This window comes from Crotalus tigris, unplaced genomic scaffold, assembly GCF_016545835.1.
Source record: "Crotalus tigris isolate CLP2741 ecotype Arizona unplaced genomic scaffold, ASM1654583v1 scf7180000018485.2372832, whole genome shotgun sequence".
NCBI lineage: Eukaryota > Metazoa > Chordata > Lepidosauria > Squamata > Viperidae > Crotalus > Crotalus tigris.
This window is the reverse complement of record NW_024097033.1, coordinates 2,166,967-2,193,890: the sequence shown is the minus strand read 5'-3', so window position 1 is coordinate 2,193,890 and position 26,924 is coordinate 2,166,967. Positions and strand designations below refer to the sequence as shown.

General features: G+C 36.6%; 1 protein-coding gene across 1 annotated transcript in view; it reads right to left on the bottom strand.

Annotated features, from left to right (window-relative positions):
• CPS1 (carbamoyl-phosphate synthase 1) overlaps positions 1 to 26,924 on the bottom strand; it is a 152,421-nt gene that overhangs the window by 26,697 nt on the left and 98,800 nt on the right. Inside the window, exons 24-32 of the mRNA XM_039352969.1 lie at positions 25,766 to 25,829; positions 24,650 to 24,831; positions 23,318 to 23,512; positions 22,706 to 22,773; positions 16,690 to 16,765; positions 9,947 to 10,024; positions 8,268 to 8,375; positions 3,098 to 3,187; positions 1,164 to 1,334 (exon numbers count right to left, since the gene is read on the bottom strand). Of these exons, the coding sequence (XP_039208903.1) occupies positions 1,164 to 1,334; positions 3,098 to 3,187; positions 8,268 to 8,375; positions 9,947 to 10,024; positions 16,690 to 16,765; positions 22,706 to 22,773; positions 23,318 to 23,512; positions 24,650 to 24,831; positions 25,766 to 25,829 (1,032 nt within the window). The remainder of the gene's footprint in view (positions 1 to 1,163; positions 1,335 to 3,097; positions 3,188 to 8,267; positions 8,376 to 9,946; positions 10,025 to 16,689; positions 16,766 to 22,705; positions 22,774 to 23,317; positions 23,513 to 24,649; positions 24,832 to 25,765; positions 25,830 to 26,924) is intronic.

Genomic DNA, 26,924 nt, shown 5'->3' with positions numbered 1-26,924 from the left:
TAATGTACTTATGATTCAAAAAGTTTTCCCACAGGACCTCTTCAGAATTTTTTCATTATTTCTGGCATTTTAATAATTATTGTTGTAGGCATTTACAAGCATTTTTGGATTCCTATGATATTACAATATCTATTTTACAAGGGGGAGCAATCAGGGATAGATTTACCCTTTTCTGGAGGTTTGCATTCAGCTTGCAACAACTAAGGGTAGTGATTTACTGAAAGGGGCCCATCAACTATTATTAAAAGCTTCCAACCTTCCATGAAACACCAAACAAGAGACCAACTTGAACAGTTTGTGAGTTCCAAAGTCAACCCCTGTTTTGACCCACAAAGAAAACTATATATACGGTAACCTACCAAATATTTCATGACATTGTGTTTTCAATCATTAGCTCTCAGCTAAAATGCAAAGTGTCTTGAATACATGGCATATTATACAGAGGGACATTGATTATGCACACCTGCTTCATTTAGATCAGTGGTTCTCAACCTGTGGGTCAGAACCCCATTTGGGGTCGAACGACCATTTCACGGGGGTTGCCAAACAACACAGTCTGTCATTTTTTCCCCTTTTCCTTAGCTGTGCTACTCCCTTTTATTTCTATTGGCTTTTGAAAGCCAATAGAATAGACTCTCTTGAATAGAGTCTAATTCTATTGGCTTTCAAAAGCCAATAGGAATTGTCCAGGCTGTCTCTGCCCTGCTGAGCCCGCCAAAAGTCCCATTCTGCAAACGGTGCTGCACCAGTTGAGTAATCCTCGACTTATGACCGGTTGAGTAGTCCTCGACTTACGACCGGTTGGGGGTCGCGGCATTAAAAAGGTTGAGAACCACTGATTTAGATAGAAGCAATTTTACTAAGAAGAGTGAAGGCTAACCTGTTTACAGGAACACTGAGTTATCCATCTTCCAAATATAATATACAATTCATTAAACTTAGCTTTTAACTTTGTTAATATGCACTTGATTTGGATATCTGATTGTGGTTTTTAATGTGGTACTTTAATACTCAGCACAGTGTATATCGGTGGGGAGGACTATTTTACCTATTTCTTCTCCCTGGTTGAATGAATGGATTAAAAAGAATTTAACCTTATGAAGTTACCTTTATAAGCCACATAAGTGCAATCACCTAATTATTCTGTATCATTCCACACATACCTTAATGCCCACATAATTTGATGGAATCATAGGGCTTGTCAGTGCAGGAAGGGAGGATTCATGGATCTGTTCCCCAGTCATCACTTTAGTGGCCACATCAATGAAATCCAGGCCAAGGGACTTGGATATAAATGGAATAGATCGTGATGCTCGCAAGTTACACTCTATCACCTACAAGAGAGATGGGAGAAAGTCTTTAAAGATTTCCTATGTATTGATTGTGAAGAAAGATAAACACCATATTTATAACCATAACCATTTATAACCTTATAAATTCTGGACATTATTAGAATATTTATCATATCTTTCTCTATTCTCCTGCCTACACACATAATGAAAAGACAGAATTTACCTATATCCACAATGGATACATACAATAACATGGACAAAAGTGTATTAAATTCCCAGCATTTTCTGAGATTACATTCATTCTAGACGGTCACTAATGGTCTCCAAATTGTTAATCGATACTGAAAAACATTTTCCAGCATGGTTTTTATTATTTCCCAAATCTATACAAATTACATCTTTCAACAAACATAACAAGATTAGAAAATAAATAGATGAAGTGTATAACAATGTAGGGTGACAGAAGAATTATCAAAGGATAAGCATAGAACTAAGTCATAAGCTTTGGCATCATCATGATCACTCTGAAGTTTCAGCTTGCCATATTCCAGCAAGATCACGTGTCTGTAAAAGCAGTTCTTTGCATATGATGAAAGTACTGTATAGGCTTACCAATAATACATGTAATTGCATACATCTGTTTTTGTTTTGGTTTTCCAACTGATGCCATGGACTTATTGTAGGGGGGCTGTGAAGTGGAACTACTTATACTGAAGTGGACCTTCAGCGTATCCATAGGGAGAGAGGGTGTGACAGCGGCTAAATCGCTTTCCTAGATTTTAGGGGAAGACATTATGGCTGAGGGTAGTGGGACAAACCCAATGCGATTTTAACAACTGACTTCAACCAACAAGCATATTTTTAAAAGTACGTACACTAGCTGTAGGTTGAAGAAAAGCTATAAGAAGTATTACAGTCAGGACAGACAGCTGTAATCAGTGGTGGGATTCAAATATGTGAACAACCAGTTCTCTGTGTAGATACTGCTTCCAGAAGTCCATTCTGGGCCTGGGCAACAAAAAATTAGCTACCGGTTCTGCCGAAGTGGTGTGAACTGGCTGAATCCCACCACTGGCTGTAATGCTTATCTACTGATGTCTATGATAACTGGAGCAAGTGTAGGTTTCATGAAAATCACGGAGAATGGAATTACTAAATTCCCCCCACTCCAGCTCTTGCAGTCCTGACATCCTTCCTTCTCCCATTCCTATAAGTTAATATTGTATCTAACATGCAAATGAATAGGTGCAAATGAACCATCCCGTAAGCAAGAATACCTGGAAGACAAATGTCCTCTTTACATTTTCTTCTGTCCTATTTGTTTTTGAGCTATCCATAATACCCAAGATAGCAAAATAGCAAGCTCTGTATATCGCAGAGTCAAACTTCTGCCACACCAATAAGATGAGTTGCTTATAATATTCTTACAAATCTTATTTAGTACTGATCTGATTTAAAGCAAGTGCTGAGCTAACATGCTTGCTGACAGACGGCAATTCTACAGAGCTTGCTTTCTCCTCAAATTACTGTATTATCTGGGCAAACAGAGCCATTCTTTCAAAATTATACCTTTCGAAATACCTTAGACAGCAGTGAATAAGTATCAATGGCACATACTGTATACCCATGAGGCATCAGACAAGGCAGGTATTATACGACTTCCTCTAGCCTGGGCTGCACAGCAAACAGCAGCAACAGACTTAGCTGATTTTTTGCCCGGTGTGCATGAAGAAATAGAGGGCTTCTTGGAAAATGTGCCATTTATTATTATGATCTACTATTTTCTACATTCAAAAAGGCCTCACCAGCACATCATTTCCCCTGATGAGAAACTGGATATTGAATGGTCCAGAGATAGCAAAGGCATCAGCAATCTTTCTGGTTGCAATTTTCACCTATAACAGTACATAAAAACACCTCATTAATAATTCAGCCAAATAAGTCCATTAAAGGTCAAATAAATAGAAACAAAACAAAATAAAGATTAATTTTACCCCAAGTAGCCTGAGAAATGTGAGTGTAAATTCAATGAAAGCTCTTATTAAACTTATTCTAGTTATAAGTCATTAATATTGATTTTATTTTATTTTATATTTATCTACATCATATCATACTTCATAACATTTGATTTCTTGGTAATGCCAAACCTAAAACAAAAATTGTATCAACAAAACGAAAACAGCAGAAATAATTCAGTTACATTAATTTATTCCGCTATGTTTGTCTAATGCCTAAATGATGAGCAAGCAAAACAAGGAGAACTAACAGGAGGACGCGGGGGTGGGCGGGCAAGGGTGGTAGATGAGTCCTTAGCCAAATTCCCTTCTAAATCAAGAAGTTGTATTTACACTTGCCTGAGAAGAATTAAAAGTTGCATTATATCCCAAGGACTAAAAGTGCAGACGAATTGTCAGAAGACTACAATTATGATGTGCAGTGCTTATGCCATGTTCATCTTCCTGCCTGATAACCATCAGGCATATTTTTGCACAGCAAGTGCAAGCTTATAGCAACCCTTGATGAAAATTAAATGACTGTAGTAGAAAAGGACAAGGATTTATCAGTTCAAAGAAAAGAGGCACTAAAGCAAAATAGGCAATGGCAGTAACTCTTAATAAAGAGGACAGTCGGAGGAGCCAGCCCCAGTGAATGAGAATGGAAATGAAAAGCAAAAGTACAGTATATTCTGCACAGCTGAAACTCAGGAACAGTTTTAAGCTGTTGCAAATGAAGCAGGCTGTGAGAGGGAAAGGTGGTGGGGGGAACATTCCCAGGCTTTCAAGATTAATGTCAGCCCTTCAAGGTAAGCCAGGTCAAGAAATGGACTTCACAAGAAATACTGGAACTCTATCTTATTGAGCGAGGCTATAGAAAAGAATCTTAAAAACCTGACAATGTTGGACTTCCGGTGGATTTTGCGCGCGCGATGGCGGCTACTTTGTAGCCGTCTTTCCTGGGCAAGTGTAAGAACCGCTATGAACAGCAGACACCAGCTGTTCAGCGGTTCAAAATCCCCCTCCCGGGCAAAGGGGGGGGGTAGAGAGTGTCCGAATAGTGGTAGAGCCTCTTTTGCACCCCCCAAGTTTTTTTTTGGGGGGGGTGAAAGGAGTGCTCCCACGGAGTTCGGACTTGTCTCCGCTTCCCAGCTGTTTTTGTCCTCAGGGACAAAACGAGCCGCTGCAAACACCTCCGTGCTTAAAGAGAACTGGTGAGTTTTTTTTTATAAACGGACAGAGCTGAGTAGAGGATTTAGTTTTTGCTTTCTTTGATTTATTTGGATTTTAAGTTTTAAGACTTGCTTCTATTTTTATTCTCTCTTTTTATTTTATTTTATTTTTTTTTTTCTCTGTTGAAAGGGAAAGTAAAATGGCGATCGGCAAATCTCTCGGTGTTTTTTTTTTTTTTGAAGTTAGAATGCTGACCGGCAGGCTTTTTGGTGTTTCTTTTTCTTTCCTTTCCCTTTCCCTTTTTATTTTCTTATGATTGGAATGGTTGTTTTTGGTATCTCTAAGTATTTTTTTTTTGGAATGGACTTTTTCTATTTAATTATTATTATTATTATTATTATTATTTTTTCTTCTCCCTTCTTTATATTGTAATGACTCTTTTTTGAAGGACTTTTTTCTGTTTAATTTTTTGCAATTTTTAAGAAGGAGTAAAGCTTTTTTTAATTCTTTTTCTCTTCCTTTTTTTTTTTCTTTTCCCTTTTTTCTTTTTATTATAATGACCTTCTTTGGAGGGAGTTATGATTTTTGAAGGAATTTTTATAATTTTTTAAGAAGGGCTAAAGGTTTTTCTTTAAGATGGCTCCAAAGCGTCCAGGGATTTCTACAGCTTCTAAATCAACAGTTTCACCCTCTTCTGGGGGTCAGCTAATAACTATGAAGGATTTGCAAAACATGATGGGAGATGTTATAATTCAAATTAGGGCAGAAATGAAAAAGATTTTAGAGGAAAATAATAAGATTTTGAGACAAGATTTTGTTTTGGCTTTAGAAGGAGTTGCTTCTGTTCTTGAAAAGGTGAACTCCCATGTGGAAGAGGTAGCTGAAAAAGTGGACATAATGGAGGGGAAAATTGAAAGTATGGAAAAAGAAATGGAAAATGAGATTCTTATGCTTCAATATGGACAAATGGAATATGCCTTAAGAATCAGAGGCCTGGAAGAGTCTTTGCAAGAAGATTTGAAAGAAATGGTTGCAAAGGACTTTGCATTGATTTTGAATAAAGAAAAAGAGGGAATACTTAGTGAAATTGAAAAATTATTTAGGGTTAACTCTGTGGTGGCAGCACAGAAGAATCTGCCAAGAGATGTGGTAATTTACTTTGGTAAAAGATCCTTACGCAATCAAATTGTGCAAGCCTATTATAAGAAGAGATTTCAAATTGCTTCACAAGATGTCATAATTTTTAAGGAGATCCCATCTAAAATTTTAAGAAGAAGAAAGGAGTTTGCTTTTCTAGTAAATGAACTTAAAAAGAGAAAAATTCTATTCAGATGGGATATTCCGACTGGAATGGTGGTGAACTACCTGGGGACATGTCATAGACTTAATACTGTTTCTCAAGCAAAAGATTTTTATACTTCGGTCCTGGGGGTATGTGCATCGCCATCTATTAGGTCTCAACAAGTCCAGATTGAGGAGCAGAAGACAACTTGTGTAGCACATAACTCCAAAGAAAAGCAGCAACAGAAGAAGGTTAAGGAAGTTTCATATTCAGCGGTCTCTGAATCTCTGGGAGATGTTGGACTTACAAAGTCTTTGGAGCAATCTTCAAGGGTAGCTCTGGGAGAAGTTAGACCTACAAAGTCTTTGGAGCAATCTTCAAGGGTGGAATTGCTGCCTGAAATCGAAATTGGGAAATTTCAGCTTGAGGGGCACCAACAAGAGAGGAACGGGCAGAGGATAACTTGTACAACTTACAACTGTGAAGATCAACACAAGGAGGAATTTACTGAGGAAGTTTTACAGGTATCGGTCCCTGAGACTTGTGCAACATATAAATGTAAAGAAAAAGTAACATATAAATGTAAAGAGAAAGACCAACAGAAGAAGGAGGTTGAGGAAGTTTCACAGGTACTGATTCCTGAGCTGGTGGGTCAACCAGGACTTACAAACTCTTTGGAGCGATCTTCAAGGGCAGAATTCCACGCATTTTTTTCGATGCTTGCGGGCAAGAGAGACCAATATGGATTGTGCTTATAGTAGATGCAACTGGCTATTAGACAGAAGATTATGGATATTGAATGAAAATTTTAGATAAGAAGTTTGTGTTTATAGTGGGTGCAACTGGTTATTGGACAGAAAATTATGGACATTGAATGAGAACTTTAGACAAGAAGTTTACTATTGAGATTGTGGGAGAAGTAAAACTTATATCGTTTTTGGAAAATGTCTTATGTAATGTCTAAATATGTGTTTTGGGATAATAATATATTTCAGTTTTAAGTTTTAAACCTTTAATGATAATATTGTTTAAACCTGTGTTTTGAAGGGATTATAATTTGTTTATTTCAGTGAGGGGATTCTAATAAATTTGTGTTTCGAAGGGAGTATAATTTGTTTAAGTTTCAAGTAATGCTTAAATTTGGTTTTTAAATATTATTATTAATATTTCTAAGAGAAAATAATTTGCTTAATTAAATGTCTAGATTTGTTTAGGAAAGAAAGTAATGCTTAAATCTGTGTTTTTGGAGAAAGTTTATATAGAATGATGATTGTATTTAGATTTGTTTAGGATTTAAAAGTGTTTCAAGCTTTTAAATATTATTATTAATATTTTTAAGAGAAAATAATTTGTTTAACTAAATGTGTCTAGATTTGTTTAGGATTTTTAATTTTTTTTTTTTTTTTTTGGATAGGTGAGAAGATGATGAAGATTGAAGGAAATATGTATTTACTTTAAGTTTTCTAAGAGTATTTAGTTTTAATGGTACAACAAAGGTTTATATGTTTATCTTTTTGTATTAGGATAAAGAAAGAGGGAGAAATTAGATTTTACATTATAGCTATAGATATTCAAAGAAAGTAATGTTTAAATTTGCGTTTTTGGAGGGAGTTTATATAGAATGATGATTGTATTTAAATTTGTTTAGGTTTTAAAAGTGTTTTAAGTTTTTTTCTCAATTAAGCCTGTATTCAGCTCTGGGAAGTCTAGGGGAGGGTTTGGGAGGTTGGGGAGGAGGGGGGTGAGGTAGGGTTGGGGGGGGTATGGGAAGGGGATTTGTTTTTGTAAAAATTTAAAAATTTTCAATAAAAAAAAAAAAAAAAAAACCTGACAATGTTTTCCTTTTCCTCCCTGTTATACCAAATAAAATGAACTTTAAGTTTCTTTCCAATGCCACTTGCCTTCTCTGCCTTAACTCATGGCCTCCGCAAGGTCATCTCTGTGGTTTTCTGCAACTTTATAATTAGCTTTATAATTAGCAAGTTCACTTGCTATAAGATTGTTCTACTCCTATGCTAGATATTTGCATGTATTCTTTGTTGCTACAACTTTAGATAAAATCAGAGAGCCAACATGATATGCAAGACAGCTAAGTCTATGAATTGGTGTATATTATGGAGTAATAAAATACAAACAATGTTGCTTTCTCCAGTGTAGTGCCCAGAGATATTGGACTTCAGCTTCCACCATTTCCCAACTTTTACCACACTGAGCTGTGGTTATAGAAATTAAAGTCCAGTAATTTTGGAGGACCACCAGGCTGAAGGAGGTTCTGAGATACATTCTAGCAATTTCCTTTAAAAAAAAAAAGCCGAGAGAGATACTGGATGCTACTCTGTAGCTACAAACGATCCTATTGTATCAGCTGTACTGATCATGAGAAAAGTATGCAACTATTTTATTCAACATTTAGCTGGTTTAATATTCTGATAAATACTGTAGTTGAATGGTTTTCAGATGATTTTTTAGAACTTCATACAAGTTTAGCCCCATGATACTCTTTTTGTATAGTTAACCAAAGATTACCTTCTCTAAGGCTCCTTGGCTAATTGTTTGTGCAGGAAACATCAAAGTAGCATCTCCAGAATGAACTCCTGCATCTTCCACGTGCTCAGAGATGGCATGGCAGATAACCTGTTCCAAAGAGCCAAGCAAATATAGTCATTTTACAGTATATTGATTTAGTCAGATCTAAACATGCAATCTATAACAGATGAAGTTACTATGAACCCAGAACATGCATTCATTATATGAATACATCTGGATTATTTTTCTTATTTTTCCATTAATTATTTCCTGGCTTCAGAAAAGTAATTTAGCACAATGGTAAGGAGCTGAGCAATTGATGAAGAAATTTATATCTCACACATCTCATGAACTTAGAAGAGTTCATCGACACTGACATTTTTAAAGAGTCATCATAAGACAGAAAATATTTTCATTAATAATATTTATTATTACTACTACCAAATATATCTACTAAGTCCTTTGAATATGCATAATGTCAGAAAAGCATAAGAGGACTTTGTAGTTTCTAAGCACAATCAATCTACATTGGTGGACTTATAAAATCCTGCTCAACATACCTCTCCAGAAGGACAAATTTTGCTCTATTTAGTAGAAGGGATTAATGAGAGACCTAGAGGGATCATTCAGCCTCTTTCATTTATTTGTCTCTGTTTCACTTTTCCTGACTAGAAAAAGAATTTCCTCCTTTTTCTCTTTTGATTCACCGTAAGAAAAAAAAAGCTCAGAGATACATTTTTTTTCATAGCGTGTCACTTCTTTAATAGACCTGACATGATGCTCAATGGACTTGGTTCTATGTACTTCACATGTATGGTCTGCTGAATATGATTCAGTGATTTAGCTAGAGGATTTCAAGCAGGGCTCTTCTTTACGCAGAAGAGAGTTATAGAACCAAGGAATGAGAGAACTGCCAAATTAACTGTGAGAAAAAGGAGAGTATTCAACATGATGACCAGACAATTAAAAATGGTTAGGTTGTGAATTTGAGCTGTGGTCCTTCAAGGTGCAATTTTTCTGGCAAATGAAGAAGTTTGCAATGTTTTGTAAAGTCTGTGATCAGCAGAAGCAGGAAGAGTGCTGAATGTCAATGCTGGAGGGTTAAACCAGAATTATGGGGGGGGGGAGTCTGTACACACAATTCAGGGAATTCTATCAAATTGCTATGGTTAGTGGCAATGATAAATATCTTGGACTGTGTGAATTATCAGACTAATCTGGTATAGCACTACTATATATTATGACAGGGAAAGATGCCCGGTATCTAATGGCCCTTGCAAGGCTTTAAGGAAAAGGTTATTGTCATTGAACACTACACCCAGCAGTTTACTGTGGAAAGATGAAAGGCAAATAAGCAAAGGTGACAGTTTTTCGATGCATTACAAACAATGTAAAGTAAATGCAATGTTCCCTGCTGAAACTGAAAACAATAAAAGTAATTCCAACAAGCAAGAGCAAGCAATATGATCTGTAAAGAAGCTCATACTGGAAAAAAAACAGCTTACTGACAAAACATTTCTCAAGGCTAGGTGGTTGTATAAAATCTTTGTTCAGTCTACCTTTGTTTAGCTCAGCTGTAAAGAACTTCTATCTAGAGTTGAAAATGGAACATTTGTCAAGTCTCTCTACGATCATTTTATAAAGCCTGGGAAGAAAAAGCAAAGCAGAAAAGCGTCTACCTTTCCATTCTTTGCAACCGCATCCATTTCCACCTCTCGAGCTCCTTCAATGAATTTTGTTAAGACAACAGGGTGCTCCTGTTATAAAGAGAAAATATATTCGGTATTCAAGTTAGTAAGTACTTTTAGAAATATTTAATTGAAGTGTAGAAGTAAAGTTAAAAGAAAAAAGTGTAAGAAAATGGCTCTCACAAAGCTTTCATGGCTCTAGAGAATTTAAAATGGAAATAAAAATACTGTAACAACACTGAAATCAATTATATACATCTCACTAATTTTAAAGGAATGCAGACCTTAGTGTACACTTGGCTGTCAAAGTCTGCACTAAATTTCTTCCTGTGTGGAAAGTCAATCATTCACTATCCTCACCCTGCTATCATGGGTGAAATTGGCAATTGTAGGCTTCAATTTTATATTCCTGCAGAGACTTCTTTTCCAACCATCACACTGTTCTTAATCCATGACACATTGGCAAGAAGGAAGAAAAACATAGATAAATTCTAGCCTGCCTCCCATAATTCCTATATATAATCTGCTGTACAGTTGATAGGAAATGATATAGTCATTTTTACAGTATCTTCCAGGTCTCAAAAAATTTTATTTTTTAAATAAGAATGTAAGTAAGCAGTCCTTTCTGCAGAATATAGTTTGCAGACAAAAAGGATATGTCCAATGTCTTCAGCAGTTGATGTTTCACAAATACAGTCTTTCTTCAAATGGAACTCTATGAAACCTCCCCTCTGTTACCATGGAGTCTAGATTTTGGAAACAAGCTCTAGAAAAGCTCTTCTAAGAAGTTGAGGCATATTGGTTGTTAAATACTTCTCTAACTGGAAGACTGATTTGTGTTGAGCCAGCCACTTCAAGGACTTAACATGTTTAAGTAGTGCAAAATCATATTGGGCACTCACATCAATGACACTTTGTTTAAAAGGTTTTTTGGCCTTCAGATCTGATTGGGCTTGGAATTGGATAGAGAATCCACACTGTGAGGTGGCATTTGAAAGTAAATTGGCCCAAGCAACTGATTAATCTTTGAAGCACAGCTTGGGTGTCTATCTGGGTCAATAGATAAGATTTCAGCTATTAGTTGAATAGTTTAATTATTAGATGGCTTTGTATAGCAAGTGTACCCAGCTCTGCTCTTACTGCTGGAGTCGGTTTAGATTTATCTATTTCCAAGAATCTTTTTTTTTTAAAAAAAGTAGACTCTATCTAAACCAGTAAGGGGGCATTTATATATCCCAACAGCTCTATGTCATATGTGATCAAATTCACTTGACAGTGAGTGGCATATAAATTTAATAAATAAATAAAAATGTTGCTATTATATACATTTATGATTGGAGTTAGACAGAGTGGGTAGCTGTGGTTAGTGAACTGCCTTAATGATATAATGTATATACCTTAAAGAATTCTTAAATGTGGGAGCCAAAAATCTGTCTCTACAAAACTATTCCCAAGTATAGATAGGACTAAATCTGATCTATATGTTCCTTATGCAGGCTCTACTTATACTTATACTCCACCCCTTCCTGAAAAAAAAAACCTACCTTGGTCCTAGACATATTGATATTCAAGTAGTTGAATGCACAGTATGAACTAAACCTGGGCAGCAGTCTTCTTATCCCTACCAGGTTATATGGCATCAATACCATGTCATCTGTATACAGCAGAATATTTGCATGTTTATTTTTAACTTTAGGCATATGCATATCAATTAAATGAAGGGATTTTTGGGACATGGTTAATATACAGGTTAAATAAAATGAAGCCAGTAAACATTCTTGTCTGAAGCCTTTAATGCAACTACCTTTCTCTGTTGGGTACAATGTGTTCCTCTGCATCTCCTTAGGCATGAGTTTAGTTCCTTGATTAAAGAGAGGATTCTGAGATCCATGCTCAGGTCTATAAGTTTCCTTGTTCACTGAATCAAATGTTGTAACGAGGCCTATGAAAGCTGTAAACAATTGGCTCCCTTAAGCCGTGTATTTTTCTCTTAGATGACATAAAACAGTTATCAATAGTGGAGCTCCCAAACCTAAATCCAGTTTGCTCTTCAGGTAGCAAGCCTTTTTCAATTTCCCAGTCCTCAAATTGTATCTTTTATGCAAACGATATTTGACATACAATTTTGTTATGATATCAATTAGACTAATCAGTCTATAATTTGAGGGATTACCCTTATCGCCCTTTTTATCAATGGTGACCACAATAGAGAGCTCCCAAGCAGCTGGAATTTGGCAGTAATTATATGAGTAAATAAACCTGCAAGTAAGGGAGCCCACCAGTCAATGTGACATTTGAATAATTCAGGGTATAGATCTTCCCAGGAGTCTGAATCTGAATGAGTCCTCTAGTCTCCTGTTCAGGCACCAGAGACCAGGGTGGGGTGGGATTACAAGCCTCTTGTAGATCATTTTGTGGCTCTTCTAATCCATTACAATTTGGGGCAGTGAATAATTGGCTATAATATTCCTCCCACATGGAGGCAAGTACTGGGATGTCCAAGAAAAGCCTTGCTTGCAAGATTCTTTCCACCTGTCAGGCTGAGAGTTAACAGGTCTTGTTTAAAGAGTATAAACTAATGTGTTAACAATTTGCAATCTTCTAGACTTCCTATTGTCCATTGTACAGAAGCAAAACCATTGTAAAATCTCCTGAATTCTGGAATTTATTTTTGGAAACTGTCCTTCTAAAATCAGATAGAATATACAAAAGAACATGATGTAGAACACAAATAAAAGAGAGGATTGGGTTGGGGTTAGGGTAAAGACAAATCATGTAAATTACTTGTTTTAATAATGTTCAGCCCACTTCACAAATAGTGTAGACCATTCCAGCTTTAATTGCTCCTTCTTCTTGTGCATGTTTTCTTCTCTCTCTCTCTCTCTCTCTCTCTCTCTCTCTCTCTCTCTCTCTCTCTCTCCCTCTCTCTCTCCCTCTCCTCCCTCTCCCTCTCCCTCCATTACAGTTCAAGACCAGTGCAAAAATAAGTTACAATAATCTTATATTTATGTTAGCATCAAGTAGGAGGATATCCTTTGACTATGCTTTGGTCATGTTTTGCCTGGATTTCTGCATTTTCCCCCCTATCTGTCTTGTCACATCTCTATCATCATTTGATAATCTTCCTTAAACTTTTATATCCCATTTTTATTTGCCAAAGCCCTGATAGTCTTGTCTTTTTTTTTTTTAACTGTACATCCTTATCTATTGTCCTTATTCAAGTTTCATCACTTTCTCGCTTCTTAAGGAGTCTGGATATTTTTCCCGGTTGACCGACATGCTTAGAACTTATTAAGAGTGCAACATTCTTCCTTAGAACCCACAATTCCTGAACAGACCTTGGCATTTTTCAGCTTTCCTATCTTTTCTATAACTTGGCCTCTCAATAAATGTATTACAAACACCCACAATTGATGTCCTGGCCAACATTAGCCAAATGTTGCAAGAAGTAGGACTCTTTACTTCTTTTGGTTCTTTCCTCTTTGTGAAAATTTAAATCCCAAGCAGCTCAGGAAAGGGATTTATTATTGTTTTGTACATTGTACATGATGTTGGTATTCTATAGGAATTATAATGCACAAAGAACTTGTCTTCAACAAGCAGGATAAGAAATCAGAGCAAAGTTAGCTCTCTGAACTGGCTAGAAAGAAATCTGGTGGAAAAGCTAAAGAAATAAAAGGCACACCATACCAAGCTATCAGAAACCTGACTGGGTATAACTCTTTCCCCACCTGTGTTTGGCAAGAATGACCATAAGTAAGATGTTGATGAGATGTGACAAGGCAAGGAGAAAGGAAAGATGAGAGAAGTAATGAGGACTGGATGAGAAAAACAGCATAGGAAATAATGAGGGAAATATAGGAAAAATGATATTTAAGTCTTTCTTCCCAGTGGCACAGTGTTAGGGAGATTCTGGACTTCAGTTCTAAACTTTTCCTTAAGTCTGTTTTAGTTCCTGGTGAATATATGGACATGTCCACAACAATATGGAATTTACCACTGATTTGCCATTGCCTTTACTATTTATTTATTTGGCTAGTCTATATCCCTGTGATTTCCTGGTGATGTCCTGTTAAGTGATAATCCAACTTAGCCTTTTGAAAACAGTTGTAACTGGCTAGATGCTACCACCTGCTTTGATTCAATTGAGTTGGAGAGGAGAAATTTAGATTTAAATTACTGGCTTCAAAATACAGTAAGCTGAGTCTGCAGCATCTGACATTTTTCCTGCTCATTCTGCTGTATAAGAGCCTGATATTCTGCCCAAATCTTGTCCCAATATTTCTCCCATTATGGATGCCCTACCATGGCTATACGTTTTCATGGACTATCATTCCAAATTGTATAATTTCTAGTCAAATTGTTTTTCAGAACTACCTGCTAACAGCTTTCATTTGGAATAATTCCAGAATTTTCTTGTTTGCCACTTTTCTCTGTGTCTGAAATCTTGGCAGCATCAGTTGTGGGACTGTGATGGTGAGGCAGCCCTGATGGCAATCTCATGGTCCAGGAAGCCAGGCAGGCACAGAAGGAGCCCTCAATAAATCTTAACTGTATTTCTGATTTTCAACACACATTCAGTGTGTGATACTAAGCCAATCACACATAGCACCACATTTTCTAAAAAGGAGAGTGCTCCCAGCTGGAACCAGATGTCCAAAAGTGATTGGTATGTTGGGTGTTAAGCTCTTGAAAATCTAGTCTAAGTGGCTTGATAGAAGCTGCTGTCTGGCTCATTTTTGAAAGCTGAAGTCCCGACAAAAGGTCAGTCTTGGAAAGAATGTGCTGCCTATTTTTTAATCTGATCCTTACCTTCTGTACTGTCAAGAGAAAATAAAGTCCAAATATGTCCATGACGAGGCAAATGTTTTTATCTTCTGCCCAGCATGTATGTATGTATGTATGTATGTATGTATGTATGCACATAAGTATGTAAACCATTTCTTTGGTCCTATATCCCATCAAGATTATTCTGGACAATGTACAAATGAAAAACCAAAAAATTCAATAACATAGTTCATAATATCAGTATTCCAAAAGTAATACTATTCCAAAAGAGTCCTTCTCTAAAGTAGGGTTTCTTAAATATTTACTCTCAGGACACCTTTCCACTTTTAAAAATTTTGGAGGACCCCAAAAGAGCTTTTGTTTGTTTGAGTAGTATTTATCAATATTTATCGCATGAAAAATTAAAATCGATGCATTCGCTTCTCATGACTATTTGATTGGATTTTAATATTGTATTATTTTTCATCATAGGCTGGCAAATAATTTTGATTTTTGATGAAAGAATCTGGGGATCTCCAGGGGTCTTAGGACTATACTTTAGGAAACAGGATCCCTCTAAAAGATCCTTGGGGTCGAAAAACCATTCATCTTCCAATTACTAAGACAATGCAATCAGATAAGGAGGGGTCCATAATCTCCCCACCCAAATGCTTGTGGGAATATCTGGATCTTTAATACCATGCAAAAGGCTGTCCAAGGAACTGTCCAAGCAAAAGTGGTCCACAAGACAGGTGACAGAGAAGTGGTTTATTTTAAAATGTAACATCATCTGCTTTAAGATATATTTAAAATAGGGCAAAACATTCCTCAATGTCAGGGTTAAAAGGTAGATTTTGTTTGTTTACTGCAAATGTTTCCAACTCTATGGGGCCTCTGCTCCCAATGTTCACTGATTGCATTTGCCAAATCTGGTATAAAAGGGTCTCCTTTTTTCTTGATACTTCTTGATACAAGAAGTATCAAGTCATCCAATCATGTCTAGCCTTCAGCAAGCTTCTCCCCAGTTCTTTCCTTAAAGAGATTTAAAACAGCCATAACTTTCCAAATCAACGCCAGCCTATAAAATTGACTGCCTGGATGAATATAAATTGGTCTGTTCAGTTGAATTAGAACTTTCTGGCAACCCTGAAGCAAAATACCTTTGTACTGCAGTACTCTTCTATTTCTAAATGGAAACACTGCCTCCCTGTCCTACAGCTGGCTCCCATTTGTTCCATTGCATAAAGAATTAACTGTAGATCCTGAACAGGATGGAGGGGAGTGGGAGATGATGTTTACATTTCACAGTTCTTTCCAGCTATTCCCCACCACAGAATTTCCCAGAGGGTGTAGTATACACTGTTATATAATCCAGCCTGATTTGGCTTTCTCTGCTCAGATCAAAAGCAGGATGTCCAGGTAATTAGAGATTGGTTACACTGGTAAGCATCCTTAGACATCTTTAATCGTGTTAAGGGATTACCTACCGATCCTACAGCTCTATCATACATAAAACATCAAGGTCAGTGACAATTACAGGAGCAACTCAGCAGAAACACAGCATTGTTGAATGTTGTATAAAAGAAATAGACGCTAAGTTATTCCTGAATTTCTAAATTCTTCTCTGAGGCACAGCTATGGAATAGGAATATGACCCTGGACTGAGATATGATGATCTCTCCAGAATTTGCCACCAACATGTTAGTAAGAATATAAACAAAATTTTAGAAATCAGGTCTCTTTCCTGTGAATTATCTAGATACAACTGCAGTACAATACTCATTATAAATATAGATAGAACAAAACGGATCAATTAGAAATGGATAATTAAGTTAAATGTGTTCAAATTACCTCACATCCTGAAACAATCAGTATTCAAATGTATAAAAAAAATGAGGATAGTTTAATTGAAAATGTTAACGGTTTACTTGTAGCAGTGAGAAGGGAAGAAAAACTTTGTGTAATACCTGTGAAACTCTGGTTGCCTCTGCCAAGAACTTCTTCATTTCTTTCTCTGTATGTACTACATTCATTGCTGAACCGCTAATGAGAAAGATAAAACAAAACAATTTTAGATTCAAAAACTTCTTGTATCTAAGGATCTGAAAAGCTGAAAGAATTGTTCTCCAAAAAAAGCAGTATTATTCCTTATTTACCACTAACATGAGAATGGGCCTAAGAATATGCCAAAGAAGTAAAAAAAAAAAAAGGGGGGGGGGTCTAGATTAATAATCAGGAGCTGTGAACCATTCTGCTGTATAGGAGATATTCTAGGACAGGGTTTCTCAGCCGTGCTGGAGAATTCTGGGAGTTGAAATCCACATATCCTAAAGTTGCCAAGTTTGAGAAACACTTTCCTAGCAAAACTTCTTTATTCAGTCTTTTCAAACACAACTTGATGTTTGCCAGAAATGCTTCTTTGTAAAATATGGTCTAACTTAAGGGCACTGAGTCTTTGTGACTGGTTTACATAAAATCTGGTCAATGCAATTTTAAAATAATTGTGCTATTAAAATTTAATGCCAAAATAAATTATCATAGTTATGCCAACACATTTTTGTATTTGACATTTTGTCAGCTGGAAGGCATGGTGAGATGGTTCTGAAAAACCATGAAAAATAGTTAGACAGATAACTCACAAGCCAAATAAGCCATTTGCATAGTTGTTTTGTCATTTTAAAAAAGAAATAGATGCTGAAATGTGCAGACTTCAGAAGAAACAAATATGTATCCCTCAAAAAGTAAGAAAAAAGTTGCCCTGGGCTCAGATGAATTTTCCCCTTTTAAAATTGTAAGACCTATGTTAATGTTTGGTGACAAAAAAAGACAGAAGGAATCTGGTAGCATCTTTTCTAACAAACTTTATTAAAAGGCATAACCTTTTGTGCATCTGAGGCAACTAATGAAGTCAGCTGTGGCTCACAAATAATTATGTCTTTTAATAAAATTTGTTGGTGGGAAAATGTGTTCCCAGTTTCCTTCTAAATCATTGGGGGGGGGAATACAAGGAAAAATCTCACTGGAATCAACTATGCAAACAAAGAGCACATTTAATTCTCGCTGCTGATCATTGACTTCAAGACAACAAATTCAACTGTCTGATTGATCCATGGAACACTTTTTCTGCTAAGAAAGACTGCCATTCAAAACAAATTTGGCATTGCAGATATGTTTTGTTTACCCAGCTATTACTTTGCAGCCTGTGCATAATTTTGACCCCTGTTGAAAGTAATATTTTATACAATGCTTATAAAAATATAGAAACTTGTTATTTAAATCCAGTTGGAGTCCAACTGGAAATGATAGTTTCAAGTCCAGTTAAAATTAGGTTAAAGGTACATGTCAAATGAGAGCCAGTTTGGTGTAGTGGTTAAGGCATCAAGTTAGAAACCAGGAGACAGCGTATTCTAGTCCCGCCTTAGGTACAAAGCCACCTTGAGCCAATCACTTTCTTTCAGCCTTAGGAAGTAGACAATGACAAGCCACTTCTGAAAAACCTTGCTAAGAAAACAGCAAGGACTTGTCCAGACATTTTCCGAGAATTTAACACAATTGAACAGGAGGGGGGGGGGTTTAAATATCTTTGTGAAGATAAGAATTTATTTTCAAAACAATTTTAAATAATCCATAGATTAAACTTTTCCATTTTAGGAATAATTGGACTGCTTTAAAAATCCAGTTTAAAAATGGGTTTGATGGATTTTTTTATGTTAATTCATAGTTAATTGAATGCACATATCCTTATACTGTCTAGCTACCCTATAATATAAATGCCTCTTTCTGCTTAAATATTCTTTCTGCTTCATTCAGTGTCCGGGTTGCCTCCATCAGACTGATAGTTCCCTTTTCTTATTGGAAAGCTTCAACTCAGTTTCCATTTGCACTTGCAAACTGTGCTCAGTAAATTCTATTTCTCTTCCAATCCTCTCATTTATGAATAAGCTCTTCGCTGCATTAAGCTTTCGAGAGGGATATTTAGAATATTCCTGCACATTGATTCAACTCATTGCCACTGCCTCTCTTTGTGTTTGTCAACTATGTCTTGGAAATAAAGCAGCTACCACAGCATGTATTGGACAGAAAATAGTAATGGGGGTGGGGAGCATTTTCACATAGAAGCACCTAACTCAAAATATTGTCAACATGATGTAAATATACCTGTCTCTAAGAGGCAGTAAGAAATGAAAGTGGAAAGATGAGGGTTGAGAGTGTGAACATTCTTAGGGTTCTTTCAAAGGTACCATCATTCACAGGGTTTTTTTTCCTCCCCTCCTCACTTTTTTATGAGTTAATAACATGCTATGATAAATTACCAGAATGCTGAAGACTGCTGACATTTAAAGGTAATTCTTCAGGATTCAAGTTCTTCCAAGTGTCAGGAAGTCTGTTTTGACATTTATCTGCCTAGTTTTGAATGTGGCTAATCACTCAACAGTCTTTTGTGGTCCTATCCATGCATATTCACTGTCAGATGGGAAATAGGAAGAGCAAGGCCAGTCAAATTGGTGACTCATGCTGGGGACAAACATTCAGCATCTAATCTTCAGACTCTGAACTTTGAAAGAGTTCCTTTCTACTATTTCTTAGAGCAGTGATGGCGAACCTTTTAGAGACTGAGTGCCCAAACTGCAACCCAAAATCCACTTATGCATCGTCGGGTGCCGGGTGGGTGTGGCCCATTGGGTGGGTGTGGCCCATTGGGTGGGCATGGCTGCAGTGGTAACAGCAGACTGGGATGGACTAAAAAGTTCAATCAATCAAATCCAACTGTGCAAGATCTTTTTTTTCCCACGAGAAGTTGAAATTGACTGATTGATTGAACCTTTTTTTTTTGTACACGGTGGTGGAGGCCTAAAGTGAAAAGGTTTTATAAAACCCAGCTGAAGGCCAAGGACTGGGGCGATGGCGCACGTGCCCACAGAGAGGGCTCTGAGTGCCGCCTCTGGCACCCGTGCCATAGGTTCACCACCATTGCTTTAGAGTAGCTTCCATTTTTAGGCTTCTGTGAGATCTTAAAAAAAAGAGAGATGCTACAGTGTGAACAGCTCCATTAAGACTGGTTAGATGACTCCTTATTGCAGCAGCATCTTTTTTTTTCAGACTTAGATTTTTATTTGGGAAACATCCTAGACTAGAAAATTATGGAAATCAAGATTATTTTTTAAAAAAATAAACTAAAATTGGAATGATATTTTAGATTATTGAAAGTCATCTAGACGCATTTATATTAGCCAGAATATACCAAATCTCTGTGATATATTTTTATGATTTATTTAGAGTTTTAAACTTATGGATGATTATCAGTTTCATTATTATTTTTTTTTTACCCTTATTGCAGGTTCTGTTTGGGGCATCTGAAAATGGGAACTTCATGTCAATCTCTAAAGATTGTCCTCATGGGTTGGGTCCCAACACAAACTGTGATTTGAGTCTTCTGTGGATTAGCATGGGAAAAACACAAACTGCCAGGTATTTTGTAAGAACAAAATGGGATTAAATGTACAGAAAGCTTAAACCCTTTTGACAAGGGAGAGAGCAGTAAAAAAAGTCACAATGGTGCCCCAACAATATGATCCAAGCCTCTCCCCTTACATCGCTTGCAATGCACATTAAGAATGGCAAAGTGCTGCTCACATGGTTGTGGCTGCCTTCTTGAACTTTTTGGCCCCCTACTGCCCCCCCCCCCAGCTTCCTGAAAAGATAAAGAGTGCCCAGTTTGAAAAAAACAGGTACAGAAGTTTTGGAATCTTGTTTAAATTCTGGTTTCCTCATGGTTAAATATAGTCTATAAATGTTTTGCATTTAAAACTATACAGCATCTGCCTCTCCTCTGGAAATAACTCTGCTAATTTCAGACCACAAGGTTGAACCTTATGCAAAAAAAAAAAAAAGTCTTACAAATTGGATGAGAAAGAGAATTGGTTAGACAGCAATGTCAGTGAAATCTGCAATCTCCATTAAGGCATCCTTTTTCTTTTTCTTTTCACAACTTACAAAAAAGATGTCTTATTCTAAGACACCTGCCATTTTTGCTTTGGGTATTGTTACTAAAACATAGCATCACAGATGATCCCTTGCAGGAAATAGTTTGATTTGGAAACCATGTATAAAATCTACTCATGATTTCCATGGCCATTTCAAATGGCACTGCAAATTGCCATTTAGTGTGCTTCTTTTTATCATATCACTGTAGGCAAATATTGTCTCCAAAACAGTAATTGGGAAGCCCTTGAAGAATCCTTCTATACAATTAGAAAGTAGATTTGTTAGTCATTTGAATCCACTCTTTTTTTATTACCCTCCATATCCTGCTTTTGGGGAAAATATGCAAGAACTATTGCAATTTTTCAAAGTCTGCATTCTGCATTTCTACAGCCAACCAAAGTGCCCCAAAATTGACAGGGTTCCTTCCTTAATCTGGACTGCTTATAGAAGTTCTGGTTCAGTTTGGAACAACTACAAACTTGATTCAAAGCAGGCCACTTGAACTTGATGTGGGATCAAGCTGCATTATATCAAACGGGATAATATATTGTAAATAAATCCCTGCTTTTGGGGGTGGGTAATATGTAGAACCTTCACAATATGCAACTTAATTAACATTTATTATTTAATGTCCTGATTTTCCAGATATTAGTGGCTAGAACTAATGTTTATATGAGTCAGAAAAGGATAGATATTGTTCCAATATGTCCTTATTATGCAATGGACATAGTCATGGATATTTGAGAGATTAAATAAGCTGCTGAACAGACAAACAAAATAAGCCCATCTGTAGAAGCATTGGCTACAGAGAATGAACATTTTATTGCCAGTACCTTCCAGGGCCTTGAAGCTACAAAACTCAATTTTCCAGTTAAGAAATCATCCTTTCCTGGCATTGGAAAGAGATTTTGTGGACTATTTATAGGAACCAATTTGACGCTGTTGTTTTTCAGCTTGAGATTCAAGCCATAAAAGGCCTCAGAATTTCTCAGTATAAGCTCTTAAGGCCTGGTCAGTCATGCCATCAAGTACACCATAGTTTCAGTAACAATCATGAAAGGCCTTCCTTGGCATAGACTGATTTGCTCAGAGAAATGTGAAGCAAGTGAGTAGAGAGCAAAACAGTGAATGGCTCTGAATAAGTTCTAGGCAAACTGACTAAAAAATGAAGCAAAGATGTAGAAGGAAGTTAGCTGGGTATAATGAGGATACCAGGAAGCAGATGATCCAAAACCTGCATTGGTAAAAGTGGCAAAAAATAAGCACAGTTCACAGTTTGTGTTTGAAGAGTATACTTTATCTAATATGTCTTGAAGTTTTCATGACAATGTTAAATCTAAATGGCATATTTCCAGTTTACTAAGCAAGCAGCCAACAGGATAAATATGTCAGTCTTTACATTCATTAGATGTCCAGCTGCTGGATGGTAAAACTGTTAAATTTCTAAGTATGGCACTTGTCAGAATCCAATTATATTTCATCTCTAATTATCAACTATAAAAAACCCCATTTCTGCCTTCTCGGGATTCTGTCATACGATGAAGGGAAGGGGGTGAACAAAGGGGCTTTATGGCCCTCACTTCCTTCATTACACTTCAAAGAAACTGAATGTGGATAGCACCAAAAGGCCTAATCATAACAAAGGAGACTATTACCTTTCATGTAGTTTTCTCTGAAGTCTCCATCCAGCCGGCAGTAAGGAAAAGGGGGTGGGAGAGTAATGCCTGAGACTGTCGCTGGAAGTAGGGGATGATTGGGTGGGGCTACTGGGAAACCCCTTAAAACCTTGAATGGGAGAACTTGGACCCCAAGTCCTATCTAGAATGCCTGCAACCATTTTCTCTTAATAAAGGATGCCTGTTGGAAGAATTATTCCAAGAGTTCTGTCTTCTTAAGATGCAAAGTGGGGTGGGTCCTTACAGCACTTTAGTATCACAATCTATTCAGTTTAATCAAGCAATGCAGGAATTTAGCTTGTGCTAATAGAACATGCTTTACCTCAAAACATACGAAGGTCTCAACAAGCAAGGGTACCCAACTGAGTTTGCAAATTCCACAGCATCTTCCTAAAGAATTGGAAAATATACTTTATTTATAATACTGTTAACACTAAACACAACCTTCCCCATCCTGAAGATTTTCGTATCACTGCATTTGAATATATCTGCAGAAAATTTGAGTCCTCCAATATTTTCTACTTCAACGAGGCTCAAACTTATTACTTGCAATTCTGTTAATCATTCTTTCTTTCTAACTTTTTAAATCAAACTCTCTGACAAGAAGGATGACATGAGAAAAAAAAGTTGCTGAACCCTCTTCCTATGCAAAAGGAGACTTTTTATTCTTTTTTTATACTACAGCAAGGGTCTTCAAACTTGGCCCTTTTATGACTTGTGGACTTCAACTCCCAGAATTCCTCAGTCAGCATGCCTGGCTGAGGAATTCTGGGAATTGAAGTCCACAAGTCATAAAAGGGCCATGTTTGAAGACCCCTGTACTACAGTATTGCCAAAGAATAAATGCAACCTTCCAATTAAGCAGATAAAAATTATGTCATGAATGTTGGCTTCAACTAGTGATTAAATTCAGATTCCAAATAAATCTACCCACCAAGGAACTGACTGCTTTCCAGGGTGCCTGGGCCACCTGCAACTCATCAAGAACAGCTGAGAATACAGATCTATCTTCTGCACGATCAATCTGCAGTGGATTGGTTCCCATAATTTTAACTCCATTTCTGTAAAGTGGCACAGCTAGGTTATTTGGGATCTGCCCTCCTACAGAGATGATGCAGCCATCACATGCCTAGGAACAATCCAGAGACAGAATGTTACATGCAACATTTGCTAACAATTGCAGCATTTCATTTCCCCCAACAGTAGGTCTCTCAAAATGTTTGGAAGCAAGGGAAGAAACTCTTCCTGCTTCTGGCAGAATCCTTCACCTCCCTCCACCAAAATCCATCCAAAAGGATTGGGTACTCATTGCAGCTCCATATTTGGTTTATCTAAGCTTTGCAACCAAAGCATGGTGGTAAGGCAATATGATAAAATCTTATTTCATTTTTGAACAGATCCCATTAATAATAGTATTGATAACTGTTTTTTTAAGTGCATCCATCCTCATATCCACATAAACCCAGAAGCATTTCTTAGTGAAACTAAGATTCATGAATCTCTAATACATGATCCATCTCTATCTTTTCAGAAAAGCAGCTAGCCTTATTTGCAAATGACATCTCTTATGTAGTCAAGCTGAGAATTCTTCCACTGGTTTCCCTGAAATCAAGGACAAAACTGAGCAGGTATTAGAAACCGCATTGTAACATTTTAGGATCGCTCAGGTAAGAAACAAGTATAAAGAAACTTTCAGAAACATGGCAATGTTTGTTTGTTTCAGCCAATTTGCATTTTAAAAAAATACAACAATCTTGAGCAGTTCTAACAGAGGACAGACTATCACAAAAAGTCAACACATCTCATGAAGTTATTATAATGCCACACATATATACATGTGTGACGTCCTTAAGTTTATATTTCGCAGTTGAAAAATTACATCCATATCAACACTATTGTCCTCAAGCATAAAATTAAGCATGTGTGTAATTGCTTTCATTGTCACAGGTTGAAATTAAGCCCAGCAAGGGCAGGACAATTTATGCCATAAATAACTGTGAAATAATAAAATTAGCTTATAAATATTGTGCAATATGTCATCTTTGAAACACAGTTATGCATTTATTTGGCATTCATTATTGAACAGTTACTAGGATTAACTATGTGTTGTAAAATATGATGTCAGTAGCTAAAAACTAGTAACTTTAAGAAATGCCCTGCTAAAGAGGGAAATAAAACTTTGATTTGTCAAATGATTTAGCTTATTTTATGAGGTCTTGATCTTCCTTACATTGAACATATTTGGACCATTTTTAAAATGAATTACCTCCTGTTGGTAAATGTCCAAGATTCTCTCAAGTGATAGTTCTTCAAAGTAAAGCCTGTCACATTCATCAAAATCGGTGCTCACTGTCTCTGGGTTGCAGTTTACCACAACTGTCTTCTTGGAGAGCTGACGCAAGGTGCGGATGCAAGAAACAGCACACCAGTCAAACTCCACACTACTTCCTGCCAAAAAAAGAGTTGGAGCTTTTAACAAACAACATTAGGCAGGAGGTTTAAAAAGCAACTGCTATGTCAAGGTCAGAAGAAGGAAGTCTGCAGCTGTAACATCAAGCCTGCATCCACTGACAATATGTATTACCTTGATAAAAGAAGTGCCTTTGTGAATTTCTGGGTAGTTAATAAATCCACTGAATAGCAGCTTCTTAAAATTAATTTAACATATGATGGGTCAGGCTGCAAGCCATTTATATGTCTTAATAGAAAAGGTTTATCTAAAGCCATAGCTAAAACATAATGAATAAATTTATTTTCTGCCCAGGCATTCACCATATTTGTGAAAAATATTTATGGGTTCTGGCCTTACATTTGATCTCCATATTTTGGGTGGAATTTCCAAGTGGGTTTCATATATAGATATATGTACTGTGCACTCAGTTCAGGAAATCAGATATATATTCAGCAGAAACTGTCCTTCCAAGTATGCGGTAAACGTATCAATGAAATACGTAGTTTTAGTCATTTCAAATCCCAACTAAATGGCAATGCTAGTTAACATTATTTGAAGTAAATGTTAATGCAATACATATAAATATCAAGCCTGTTAAAGTATAAAGACAGATAAATTAAGAATGGGGAGGATTGCTATGAAAAATGAGGAGTAGAAAAGATCCCCTGGCCATTTACTATCAACACATCTTCATAATCCTTAAGATTTATTTCTATACAAGCTTTTTCTGGATTTCTAAATTACATTATTAGTTCTCCATCTGGAAAACAGTTCTTTAATTCTAAAACCTACAAAATGAAATGCTTGAGAACACTGAATAAGCAATTATTTGGCATATCATATTCAAGTACTATAGGAAAAGATATTACACAAAAGAGAAGGTTCTTTAGTTGGAAAAAAAAGTGAAGAAGCTATAGAAGCAAGATTTACCTATATGATATGGTCCACAGCCCAGCACCATCATTCCATGGTCGTCAAATTTTACATCATGTTCCTAAAATATAACACAGTAAACGAAGTCACCAGAATTATTGTCAGCAGTATCCTTTGGGCTCATGGGAATAAAACATTTCTGTCTCACAGTTCTTAGTCTAAAAATAAAATTGTAAGGGGTTAATTTGATTTTATTTGCTTTTTTTTTTTTTTAAATATAGGGTCCTTTTAAAGTTGGTATAGTCGTGTAAGACACAGTGTAGGGCTTGCTGAAAAATAATGGCATGAATAATGAACTAGTAAAGGAGTGTTATCATCTTGTATTATAGTACTGTAGTATTACTATTGACTTGTGGAATACTGGAATCACAAGGAATGCTTGTAGAGGGCACAGCCCAGTGGTGGGATTCAAATATGTGAACAACCAGTTCTCTGTGTGGATGCCACTTCCAGAAGTCTATTCTGGGCCTGGCCAACAAAAAATTAGCTACTGGTTCTGCCGAAGTAGTGCGAACTAGCTGAATCCTACCACTGGCACAGCCCAAGATGAAGCAGAACCCTGGGGTTATGATGCTGTTAATCACTTTGTTGCTGAATTTAGGGTTATTGAAGGGGACCATAGTTAAAAAATATCATGGGAGATACTAAAATTCAGCTTGTTTCTTGGAGTAGCTGAGATTTGATTAAGGTATTCATATGACACCCATGATTCAGTTCAATGTCTGTAGTGTGAACAGGGCCTACAGCATATATAACTGTGTCTAAGTTAGTACCATAGTAGTAGGCTATTCTGATCAGGTAATGTTATTTTTTTTAATCCCAAATTTCTTGTCAGAAGTAATAGTCTCCACATACTCATTGGAGATTAGAATGAGCCAGGAGCAGTTCCTTATTGTATCTCTTTGTCAGAATGCCAGAAATGGGGGGGAAGGGTTAAACAATGTCTAACCTGATGTCTTGTTTGGGTGATAACCAGAGCCTAAAAGTAACCTAACCTAACCTTATGAAAGAAACCATAATCTGTTACTATGGTCTTCACCATAACACAATAATGATCACACATTAAGTCCACTGAGGCAACTAAACTTACATGTAGATTAAGAGCATATAGAATTGCAGGCTAAATATTTGATCTGTTACTGTCATTGCCTGCTGA